The sequence below is a fragment of the Lolium rigidum genome, chromosome 7 (assembly GCF_022539505.1).
Source record: "Lolium rigidum isolate FL_2022 chromosome 7, APGP_CSIRO_Lrig_0.1, whole genome shotgun sequence".
Taxonomy (NCBI): Eukaryota; Viridiplantae; Streptophyta; class Magnoliopsida; order Poales; family Poaceae; genus Lolium; species Lolium rigidum.
Window position 1 is genome coordinate 84,049,718 of NC_061514.1, and position 12,103 is coordinate 84,061,820.

At 43.6% G+C, this 12,103-nt stretch overlaps 2 protein-coding genes across 2 annotated transcripts; both read left to right on the forward strand.

Moving 5' to 3' along the window:
- Positions 1–5,878: 5,878 nt before the first annotated feature.
- On the forward strand, positions 5,879–8,889 carry LOC124670080 (short-chain dehydrogenase/reductase 2b-like). The gene is made up of 5 exons (XM_047206589.1): positions 5,879–6,007; positions 6,094–6,346; positions 6,772–6,837; positions 7,544–7,738; positions 8,312–8,889. Exons 1-5 carry the CDS (start codon positions 5,883–5,885, stop codon positions 8,693–8,695), a joined length of 1,023 nt encoding a protein of 340 aa, XP_047062545.1. The 5' UTR covers positions 5,879–5,882; the 3' UTR covers positions 8,696–8,889.
- A 139-nt stretch (positions 8,890–9,028) lies between these two features.
- On the forward strand, positions 9,029–10,826 carry LOC124670081 (salutaridine reductase-like). The gene is made up of 5 exons (XM_047206590.1): positions 9,029–9,358; positions 9,481–9,724; positions 9,877–9,939; positions 10,166–10,360; positions 10,446–10,826. Exons 1-5 carry the CDS (start codon positions 9,324–9,326, stop codon positions 10,824–10,826), a joined length of 918 nt encoding a protein of 305 aa, XP_047062546.1. The 5' UTR covers positions 9,029–9,323.
- Positions 10,827–12,103: the final 1,277 nt, after the last annotated feature.

A 12,103-nucleotide genomic window follows, 5' to 3' on the forward strand; every position in this document is an offset into this window, starting at 1 on the left:
TTGGGGGAATAAGAGAGGAAGAACAAAGGAATTCACAAAGAACACCAAGATCAAGATCTAGAGAGTTCCACTCACAAAGAGATGGATTTGATTGGTAGAAATATAGATCTAGATCTCCTCTTCCTTTTCCCTCAAATGGATTCAAGAATCATTGGAGGAGTAGAGGGATGTGGCAAGCTCTCAAGGTCAACAATGGTGGAGAGCAAAAGGAGGAAGAAGAAGTGGGGAGAAAGAGGAGGAAGAAGGGCTTAAATAGGGGTGTTAGATTTCTGCCCGTTGGGGCCAAAATCGCAGAACAGGCAGGCAGTGCCGGCCTTGAGCCACCGGCAGTGCCGGCGTGGCCGGCAGTGCCGGCCTTGTTCCACCGGCAGTGCAGGGGTGGCCGGCAGTGCCGGCCTTGGCCACCGGCAGAGCCGGGGTGCTCCCGGCGGCAGTGCCGGGGTGTTCCCGGCGGCAGTTCCGGCCCCCCAGTTTTTGCCCAAACACCCGATACGAAAACCTTAATAACTTTTGCATCCGGACTCCGATTTCGATGATCTTAGGCTCGTTGAAATCACAACAACGAGCTCTACAACAATATGCATAGAAACATCATAGTACAGCAAAGTAGGATAGAAGCAAATGGATAAAGGTTTTACCTATCTATAAACAGCAAACCGGTAAAACCTCCAATATGGAAAATGCAACAACTTGAGTTAGGAAACTCGGATTTAGGTGAAACCAATTTTGTTGTAAATAAGATGACAAGAGCTACCCCACAAAGAGTGAAAAGCTTAAGAACAAGTGGGGTAGGTTTTTCTATGTATTTTAGAGTGAAACCTCTCAATACGAGAAACCGAGAAAAACTCCAATATCGAAAACGCAACAAGTGATTCATGCGGAATCCGTTTTCGATGAACTAGAGCTTGTCATGAGAATAAGCACAAGCTCTAAAACACCATATGGATAAGATCCAAATAACAACCAAGAAAGATGATGCAAGGATGCAAAGGTTTGAGCTCTCCGAAGGATACGATCGAGTTACTCACTCGAGAGCCCTCTTGATAGTACGACAACTAAACTATAAACCGGTCTCCAACTACACCATGAGACCGGTGAGAAAGAAACCCTATCAAGAGCAAACCTTAACCTTGAGCATTCCACTTGAGTTTGATGATGACGATCTTGACCGCAACAAGATGTAACACCTTTCTTGATTGTGCTTGCTTGACGAAGTCTTGTGGATTGCTCCCCCATAATCCACCATGGGAGAGCTTCTTCTTCGGTGCAACTTAAACTTGCACTTCATTTCTTCATGGCAAGCTTCAAGCTTATGATCTCTTCGAGTTGGCTCATCTTGAACTTGCACTTCATTTCTTCATGTTGATGTCTTGAAGTAACTTGAGGGCTCACTTCATCTTCATCTTCAAGACATACTTGACACTTGATATCCTTCATCAATTTCTTCTTATTGCAACCTTGAAGCCAACACATGGTTCAAGCATTGCCTATGGACAACACCTACAAATATAACTCAATGCAAACATTAGTCCATAGGGATTGTCATTAATTACCAAACCACACATGGGGGCTCCATGCACTTTCAAGGGGGAATTTAGACCCGCGCCGGCCCATCTTTCCCACCTGTTCGGGTCCAGCCTAACCATCAGCGTCCACGTAGGCAAAACCACCGTCCAATACTGCTCCCACCACTCTCAGGTGGTCAATTAACCGGTTTTGGTTAGTTTAGGGGGTTAAGTGCCCCAGTTTGGACTTGGGGGGATGCTGCGCCCGAACCTTGATAGTTCTGGGGGTCATATGGACTTTTTTCTTTCTAAAAGCATGAAAATTGCGTGAACTTTATTATCCATAACATGATCACCATCATTGTTGAGAGAGAAATATTGATTGAACCAGTGAACCTAAATCCATTGTTAACTAAGAAGTTAAAAACTTTGTCTTGTCAATATAGATAATTTGGACATTTGTGAGAACCTCACAACCTTTACTTTATTTCTATAGAACTTGAAAACAAACCATCACCCTTTGCATGTTCAATTTGTTTAGTGCATACATAACTATAATTGTGACACTCTAGTTTGAAAGAATACATTGTTTTATCTTCTTTCCCCCTCGGTTTGATACCCCATACTTCCACATTGAGAGGTGCTACATCGATTCGCCGCACTTGGGGTATATCAAGCGTGCTTGTAAAATCTCAGTGGGTCACAACCCATCAACGGAGGAAAAGAAAATGATGGAGAGAATCAATGAGGTACTCTTACAGGAAGAAATATGGATTAATCAAAGGTTCAAGGTTAATTAGCTTAATCCGATGATCGCAACACAGATTATTTCCATGCTTATGCATCACAACAAAATAGGATTAATTCAATAATTTCTCTTCAAAGGGAAGATGGCTCTTGTTGTGATAATGTTGATGATGTTCAAAAAAATTACTCTAAATTGTATACATCTAAAGGTATTCTGAATTATTATGCCCTCTTAAACCTTGTTGGCGAAAAGGTTTCTCAAGAGGACAGAACCTTGCTTCAAGAGGAGTGGATGGTTTCACTACTGGTTTCTATGAGTGGCACTGGGACCTTCTAGGCAATGATTGTGTGACAGTGTGAGGCCATTCTTGGATTTCTTAATGGGGAGACATGCCAGAGAAATTGAATGATACGGCTATCACTCTTATCCCTCAGTCAATTAAACAATATAGACCGATCTCTTTATGAGATTATCTATATAAGATAGGTACAAAGGCTTTTGCAAACAAAATGAGACAAGTGTTGGAGGATAGAATCAACCAAGAACAAAGTGCCTTTGTACTTGGACGTCTAATAAACGATAATGCCTTAGTGGCTTTCTTTTTTTTGCGGAAAAATGAGTTGATAATATTAAATCATAGTTCTTATAGAAAGATCCAACACGAAGAGCAAAATTACAAGTCCATCCATTTAAAACCCGTCTTTATCAACGCCGAGCGAGACATGTCGATGGTGCGCCGCCGCTGCACCTCCCTTTGAACTTGGATCGGAGGTGGCCCTCTGCATACGGGAAGTCATCGAACCTCGAACTCTGAAGAGCCTCCACCTTGCACCATAATCTCCAAGGCCGTGGTCAACATCACCAACGCCTTCAAGATCTTCAACACCCGGATCGGCTGCCTCTCGGACTCCGGTGAGGGACAAACGCGCTCCACCGCTCCAGAGAGTCGTGAGCACGAAGAGGCCGACAGAACCGCGACAGAACTCCACCGAGCACCACCAACAAAGAAGAGGAACGCCGACCACAAAAGCGACTCCGGCCACGCCACCGACTAGCAGCCAACCTAATCCTATGCTATGTACACGCCATGATCCGTCGATTCCCCGTCCTCACGCCGCCTGAGGGCAAGGAATCGAGCGGATCGACGGTGACGAGGTGGATAGAGCAGGGGGAGGGGGTTCACAAACTCTCATTTCTCTACTGTAGACGGGGAAAGGTGAGGACCAAGGTTTTCTAATGCCTTAGTGGCTTTCAAAAGCATTCATTCTATGAAGTGAAAGAAGAAGGGGAAGAAGTGTCATTGTGTGGTTAAACTTACATGACGAGAGGGTATGACCTGTTGAATATAAATACACTGCCTAGTCCTTTCCATCAGTTCGTACTTTTGGTTCAATTGGCTAGTGCAGTAATCTTTCATGATATCAGAGCCAAGAGGTCTCAAGTTCAAGACCCTGCTCACGCAGTTTTAAAAACAAAAAAGAAAAAAGATTCTGCGGTCCATACCGAACCCACGCTAAGGACTAAAATAGCCTAGACGGGAGGGGGAGTGTTGAATATAAATACATTGTCTAGTCCTTTCCATCAGTTTGGACTTTTGGTTCAAATCTTTCATGACCGTGTCGAGTGACCCTTTCTTCAAGTTATGATGTTGAAACTAGGATTTTCTCAGAGGCTGGTTGAACTGGTCATGAAGATTTGTCAGCCATGGTAATGCTGATAGCGATGTACACAAGTGAAAATGCTGACCGGCAGCCGTGTGGGTAGATGACCCTAAATACAAGGCCGAAATTCAGCTGGCAAGGGAAACGTGGTCGAGCAGGTTTTGCTGTCAGTAGATGCATGTTAGTATGTACTCCCTCCGGTCGGATTTAATCGACGCGGAGGGAGGTTTGCGCATGCACGTAGTCAGTTATTAGGTGCGTCAATTTTTTCAGACCAGAGGTAGTATCTCGCAAGCAAGTGAGTGGATTGGTACGGTCTACAATGTAGTATGTTGCAACTTGCAAGGTCTCGGTGATAATCTACATGTAGCACGCAGAGAGAGCATTGGCCATGTTAAACAATCCTACCTCAGCATGTGGTTGGTGGTCGTGTTAAACAACCGTGTCTCGCATAATGAAAGGAATGTTAGCAGTTCTCAAAGGCCACTGTCTCCGTATCCTCTCTCTCCAGCACCAAGTTGGTACAAGGAACACTTGGTTACGTAGTTATCCGTGACTCTTTTGAGTGTAATGGACATTCTTAAACCAATCCCACTAAGTAAACAAAAGGTCAATTACTCTGAGAGAATGATGGCACTACCGAGGAGAAATGACTCAGTCCCGTGCACGAAACCACTACGTTTCTTTGCCTATCATTGTATCTGTTATTTCTAAAACTTGATGAAACTTAATTATATTTGCTAGCACGAATCGTAAAGCAAGAAATAATATGAATCCGATGGCGGGGTGTAAATGGATAGGATAATTTCCACGTCGAAACCGGCTCCAAATCCGTTTTAAGGTGTTCATATCCGATTTTAAAGAATCCGGCGGATAAGGATATCCGATTCTGAAGTGGTGCTCCAGATACGGTATAGGATATGGTATAGCAAATAGCATGCGAATATGAATTATTCAAAATTTAATTAGAATAATCCGAAGGTTTAAACCGGATAATCTAATTTTCAGTCAAAAGCCAATGTCAATCTCACAAGGTTAATAGTTATTGAGTTACCGAATTCATTTCGCGAGCATGGTTAGCTCTATATCTATCAATGTTTGAGTTCTTCCATGCATTGTGTCTTTTTTTCTTAACTACACAAGATTAAAAGTTTAAATCCCTGTCAAGATTTGCAAAAATTATATTTATCTACTGGTGAAAGCATATATCCGACTATTTTTGTTTCCAGTCCGAGTTCATCCCGTTTCCTATTTGAATCGATGGTCCCGTATATCCGCATTCGAATTTGAAATCGGTCAATATCAGCTACGATTTGAATCCGAAAAAGTGATAAAAGAATATGATGTGAGCAAAATTCCGATCTGATCCGATCCATTTACACCCTTAACTAACTACTGCATGGGACAATTTCCACTCTCCGCAAGAACCAACCTGGCGGAGCTGGAAAATAATTACCATGATGCACAACTTAGATATCAGGCTTGAATTTGGGACCTGAGATGCACCAATACTTGTAGAACCTGATGCATTGGTTGCCTACACTAGCTAATTGCTAGTAAAAAAGCATTTCGACCCTGATGCATGTGCATCAGGGTAGCACCAAGCAGCTCCGCCCCTGCCTGTGGTTGGATGGTTAGGAGGGCAGTGGCACCCCCAGCCCACCAGAGTTCAAATCCCAGATTTGACACTTTGGTGTCTCATAAAGGCGGAATATTCTTCAGGGGTGAGTGTTTTCGCATATGTATGAGCGTCTTTGATTGTACTGTGTTTCGCAAAAAAAAAAATTCCACTCTCCGCTACCGAGAGGAACCCTCCAATCTCAACCTGCCCAAGTGGTTCGGCCTCTCCTATTTCTCTTCCGATCGTGGATCAGGCCGCTTGGCCCAAATGTCATGGATCGCGGGCCATGCCTTACTTACCAGGCCCATCACAAAAGCTGTTTCGTCAGAACAAAGGGAAAGTGGACGATGAATCATCTTCTCCAACTCCAAGCCTGCAGAGTCCAGAGCTCACACACCCATCCTCGACCAGCCGCGGCGAGCCGGACGGGAAATATGGAACCGGCGGCCGCCTCGAATCCGTCGAGCAAGAGGTTCGATCGCTCCGTCTCTCCCCTTTCCGGTCGCCTTTCGCAGAAAATTTACCGGAACCTCTGTCACACTGCTACGTGTAATTTAGGATCGCTGTGGTTACCGGAGGGAACAAAGGGGTTGGGCTGGAGACGTGCAGGCAGCTCGCGTCCAGGGGGCTCAGGGTCGTGCTCACGGCGAGGAACGAGGCGAGGGGGCTGGAGGCGGTCGAGGGCGTCAGGCGCTCCGGCGGTGCCGGCCAATCCGACGTTGTCTTCCATCAGTTGGATGTCACAGACCCTGCCAGCGTCGGCCGGCTGGCGGATTTCGTCAAGAATCAATTCGGGAAGCTCGATATCCTGGTATATACATACCCCTCCTTTACGCTTTGAATCGAGGGCCTAGCAGTAGCAGATTTGGGCTCGGGCAAGCGGGCATTCATACTGTTCCACTGAGCTCCACAGAGAGAACGGTGCATTTTATTCAGACTCCTAGGCGTAAAGTTCAAATTAATAGAATTATATATAAATATGAATAAATTATACTTGGTGCATTGTTGTATTGAAATGTAAAATTATCATAGGAGCTCCTTTTGAATAACTTTTCCAGGCTTGTACTAGTTAGAGTTGTGATGTTGTTGTTGCATCTCTTGTAAACTTGTTCTGTTGTTAATACTCATAAGCTATGCTGTTTCAGTTATTGACTTCTCGTTGGGGTTGGTATAGAAATGTTTTTTCTTTATTTTTTAAATTCATCACCACGATCATGTGATTTCTTTTATTTCTAGATAAACAATGCAGGCATTTCAGGCGTTGATCGAGATCCAGCTTTGGTTGCCAAAGTTAAAGAACAGGTAACCAATGTAAAACATTTCTACTCACGAATTTTCAGTTTGTCAGTAGTTAATATATAACTTTGTTTCAGAATTAGGCAAACTCATCAAAATAATAATATTTTCATCTTTCTTTAGCTGTTTGTTGTTATCAAGGAACCGTAGCATGGACATATAAGATCATCATTTCTTGTAACAACTGGATCGTAGTTTAGCATGAGAGAACACATCATGCTGATGCTATGATACTAGATGAACCTAGAAGTTTCAAATTTGGATTGTAGAAATCATTCATCAACCGCAATATTGATATAAACATCATTACTTCTTGTATCTACTGGAGCATAGTTTAGCATTACAAAACACATCGTACTCATGTTGTAATACAGACTGAACATATAAGTTTGGATTGTAGAAATTGTTGATCAAAGTTGACAATCCTGAAATTGTGCTTTGCATCTACCATGTTTCTATAGTCAATTATGCGTTAAATCTTAGATTTTTTTTCGTGTCCATATCACATAAGTAAGCAACGAATATGTTTCTGAAAAACTAGGTAAATAATTAGGGGTTGTACAAGTGGATCGTGCAACCTCACTTACTTCTAGTTTAATTAGTCGTTTACTTTGTATTCACTAATTGAAATTTTTGTCAAGCGAATGAACTAGGATGGGGTTGGCCATCTCTGATAAGTTGTGTAACATTTAACCTGTCCATGCATGGATAGGTTGAAAGCATGGATGTTGATCAGAGAGTTCAATGGATGAAAGAAAATTCAAAAGAGACATACGAGGAAGCAAAGGAATGTATGCGAACAAACTACTATGGGGCAAAGCTTGTCACAGAGGCACTACTTCCTCTTCTTCAGTTATCCTCCTGTGGAAGAATTGTCAATCTCTCATCAGGCTTTGCACTGCTAAGAGTAAGTAATGCTAACCACGCAGCAACTCGACATGATATAGCAGTTTCACGAATTACATTTAACATTACCGAGGCCAAAATATTTCTGCTACAGCGCTTTTTATCTCTTCATTTTGTTGAGTTTCTTAGGAGTATCTGTGTATCGTTGGAATATGCTTTTCCAGTGATATTATTATGTGACTACTAAATAGCTTTTCTGGATAAGGGATATCTTCCTTTTCAGGGAAATAAGGTATCTCTGTTTGCGTACATGATATTTTTTTCCAGTTTAACTTGTTTACTCAGAGGCAGTAAGGGTGTGATTGCATTGCATGTACTATAGGAGAGCATCTTATCACATTTTGTAGTGATATGGTCTTCCTACATCGACTTAGCATTAATTCAAAATAATTATGACACGAGTTCGAATTTTCTGTGATTGTGTGATACTTGAATGTTCCTATTGTTCCAACCCACATCGTTGATCCTCCTCACGTTATTTTCTCCCATCAGAAAGCATTGCGGCTCAAATTACAGAAAACTAGGGCAATGCACTGGTTCTTTTTTGTTTAATATATGTTGCTTTCTTGAGCAGAACTTCAACAGCGAAGAACTGAAGAAGGAATTTGATGACATTGACAACCTTACTGAAAAGAGACTGGATGAGCTGTTGGATTTGTTCCTAGAAGATTTCAAGGCCAACTTAATAGAGGCACATGGGTGGCCAACGGGTGGCTCATCGGCCTACAAAGTTGCCAAAGCTGCCCTCAATGCGTACACAAGGATTCTTGCCAAGAAGTACCCTACGATGCGCATCAACTGCCTGACACCCGGTTATGTCAAGACTGACATGTCAATGCACATGGGAGTATTGACACCTGAGGAGGGTGCTAGCAACCCTGTGAAGGTTGCTCTCTTGCCTGACGATGGTCCTACTGGTGCTTATTTTGACAGGAACGGCGAGGCGTCTTATGTGTGATCTTGCCATACGAATAAAGTTTCTGCCAGTCTTAGTTTCAGAATATGAGACAAAATGAGTTACGCTGTAATAGTTGTCAATAAAATGATGCAGTTTGACGTGTGCCCTCAATTAATCGTCATGCTGATGCTGAAGATGAACTGGTAGAACTTTACTGAGCTCCTCTGCTTTCTGCATGGAATCTTTTGAAATTATTGCAATGGAGTAGGATATGCTCCGGCATGGTGTCACTGGTTATATTGAGATGATATTTATACCATGTTCGCAGGACCGAGCACCCACGCTCTGCTGTGCACCGCTGACATTTCGACCTGCAACGCAACGCCTTCGTCAAATTGGCATTTGAATTGTTCGATCCCTTCGTCAAATTGGCATTTGAATTGTTCGATCAGTTGTCTATCTGGGTATGGGCACAGTCCAACGAGGCGGCAACACACACAGGTACGTGTGGGTGCTGTCATGATATTGATATCTGTGCCGGACGAGGACGACAGCACCACAAAGACGACCAAGATATGACCGAGTTAGTTATAAATCTCTTGCTCTCTTCCTCCCATAGCCGTATCTGATTGTGACCAACCCATCGATCTCTGTGATCCTGTTGTTGGAGCTCCTGGTTTTTCACATCATGGAGGGAGCCATCTCCAGCCCGTCAATCACGAGGTTTGCCGTTTGCCCACGAATGCTTTGCTCTTCCTCTTGACGCTGCCTTTGCTAGAATGAACCTTGAATGTATGTAATGTATGTACTGGCATGATCGATCTTTACCATTGCTACTTTCCTAGGGTTGCCGTCGTCACCGGCGGGAATAAGGGGATCGGTTTCGAGGTGTGTCGGCAACTGGCAAGCGGCGGCGTGACGGTCGTTCTGACGGCCCGAGATGAAACGAGGGGCAGGGAGGCCGTCGAGAAGCTCAAAGGGCTAGGGGTCACCGGCATCGTCTTCCATGAGCTAGAGATCACCGACGCTTCGAATATTTCTACACTGGCTGACTTTCTGAAGAGCAGTTTTGGCAAGCTAGACATTCTGGCAAGTCTTCCGTTTCATTTTGTGCTCCAGCTGCTAGCTGCATAGACGTTTTTTTTTTAGATGTGCATCGAAGGTTTTAGGCACTGCTGATAGTTTTTTTTTTCCGATAAGGAGGCACTGCTGATAGTTAGTTGTACTATGTTAACCTGCAGGTGAATAATGCCGCAGTTGGTGGGGTTGAGTACGACCAAGAGCTCGATACCAACGAGGAAAAGGTGAGGCCACGTTGCTCTTTAGCAAGCCGAGTTTTTGTACTCCGTATATCAGATCAATGGACCTGAAATAAACACAAACAAAGGTCATTGATAAACTGAAAGTTACAGCAAAGTCAAAGCTGATCGAATGTTACGAATCATTGTAAGAACCTGGGGGGGCTTAATTTGTTCTCAGATTGCTCGGTCAAATAAACTGAACAAGTTTACTTGTCGGTGCATACAACAGTTTGGTGGCATGGATTTCCACCAGAGAGTTGAATGGATGCTGAAGAACGCCCAGGAGCCCATAGGCGCTGCAAAGAAGAGCGTGCAGACGAACTACTATGGCACGAAGCATGTAACCGAAGCCCTGCTGCCTCTGCTGCAATCTTCCTCTGACGGAAGAATAGTGAACGTCTCCTCTGATTATGGGCTGCTAAAGGTAAACGTTTGAGTCCTTTTTTTCTCAATGATCATGCTAAGGAAATACTACCATACATAAAGGGATTTCAAATCGAGCAATGCAGCATATCAGCAGCGAGGAGGTGAGGCAGGAGCTTAACGACATCGATAGTCTGACCGAGGAGAGGCTGGACGAAATGCTGAATAAGTTCATCAAGGACTTCGAGGCTGGCGTTTTGGGGCCGCAAGGGTGGCCTACGAAGTTCTCGGCCTACAAAGTGGCCAAGGCCGCCATGAACACGTACTCCAGAATCTTGGCGAGGAGGCACCCGGCGGTGCGCGTCAACTGCGTGCACCCAGGCTTCGTCAAGACGGACATGAGCATGAGGTCGGGGGTGCTGACGCCAGAGGAGGGCGCTCGCAATGTGGTGAAGGTGGCACTGCTGCCGAACGACGGGCCGACCGGCGCGTACTTCGCCAAGGGCGAGGAGGCGTCGTTCCTGTGAGCTACCTGCCTTGTGTGCAACGTCCGTATGGCTGACGATCCAGCTTGATCGTCTGCCACTCACTCGCTGTCTCTGCGGTGGATGGTTTGTATCTGAGACTGTTGCTTGCTAGTTTGAGATCCCACAGTTATGTTGCATTGTTGCGGTACTTGTTAGGGTGTGATCTATTCTTTCCGTTCAAAAATGATTGAAAGTCGCAATACCTTCACTGTTCTCGGCTTTAGTGTACAGTATGGAGATGGAGTTAGAAGTTTCATTCAGTTTCCTAATACTAATTCAGGGAATGTATACATGCTTGTTCTGAACATCGTCTGCTAATTTGCTTGTGGTTCAATCTACTGTGCCTTAATGCAGTTCCTTTGTCTGTCAATGATCTTTCTTTCTTTTTCTGTGCCTACTGGATGAACTGTGCCCTAATCCAGGTGTATTGTGAACTGTGGTGCTTTCATCAAAAACAAGTCCATTGTGGATCTCCCTCTAAAAAAAATTGTGTCTTAATGCAGAAATCAAGAATATTTGAAGAAAATGTTCAGCAAGAGGGAGCTGATGGGAATCATGCAAGGTGAGTTATCATTGCTCCAGAGTCCCGACTAGTTATCTCTGATGATTATTTTGAAGCTTTAGATAATTTCCACTGTCCAAACTATTCATTTTTTAATAACAATTACTTTCTCTGGTATGATGTTTGCTTGTGAATTTCTATCTATCTTCCTGAAGCCCCAAAGTTTATATGCGTTTTGTTCTAGTTAAGAATATTTAAGGTCTAAGAATGTAGTTCCATATGAGGGAATTGTTTCCTTAGCTGCAGCTATATTGTGGATGTGATCAATGTCTATTAGTCACATAGCCTACAGAAATTCAGTTCGGCTCCCGAGTGCATATGCTCCCTCCACCCAAAAACATCACTCCCTATAGGTTTTGAGTTTTGTAGCTTATATTACCCTCACCCACGAAAATGCGACCGGCGATTTCAACTATCTCATGATTGTTTTTATCATAGCCAGTGACCAATGAGCTTCTTTTATGGGGAATCAAATCCTTAAATTTTATGAACCAATGATCAAAATTCTTGAATCAAATCATATATAATAGTTCATAAATTGTTGAGCATTACATTTGCTGATAGTTGAAGTTTCTAACTCTGGTTACATTTGCTGATACTTGTTAGACATACTTGTATTACACAGATACGGTATTGAGTAGTAATCCCCTGTATACGTACTCCCGTGTATCATGCCACGATGGGGGCTTTTCCCATCTATATAATACGTACCACG

Excerpts from the sequence above, each read along its gene's own strand:
- LOC124670080 (XM_047206589.1), top strand. The coding sequence starts at position 5,883 with ATGAATCATCTTCTCCAACTCCAAGCCTGCAGAGTCCAGAGCTCACAC. Across the intron at positions 6,008-6,093 it reads TCGAATCCGTCGAGCAAGAG|GATCGCTGTGGTTACCGGAG; the intron begins GTTCGATCGCTC and ends CGTGTAATTTAG. Across the intron at positions 6,347-6,771 it reads TCGGGAAGCTCGATATCCTG|ATAAACAATGCAGGCATTTC; the intron begins GTATATACATAC and ends TTTTATTTCTAG.
- LOC124670081 (XM_047206590.1), top strand. The coding sequence starts at position 9,324 with ATGGAGGGAGCCATCTCCAGCCCGTCAATCACGAG. Across the intron at positions 9,359-9,480 it reads TCCAGCCCGTCAATCACGAG|GGTTGCCGTCGTCACCGGCG; the intron begins GTTTGCCGTTTG and ends CTACTTTCCTAG. Across the intron at positions 10,361-10,445 it reads CTGATTATGGGCTGCTAAAG|CATATCAGCAGCGAGGAGGT; the intron begins GTAAACGTTTGA and ends CGAGCAATGCAG.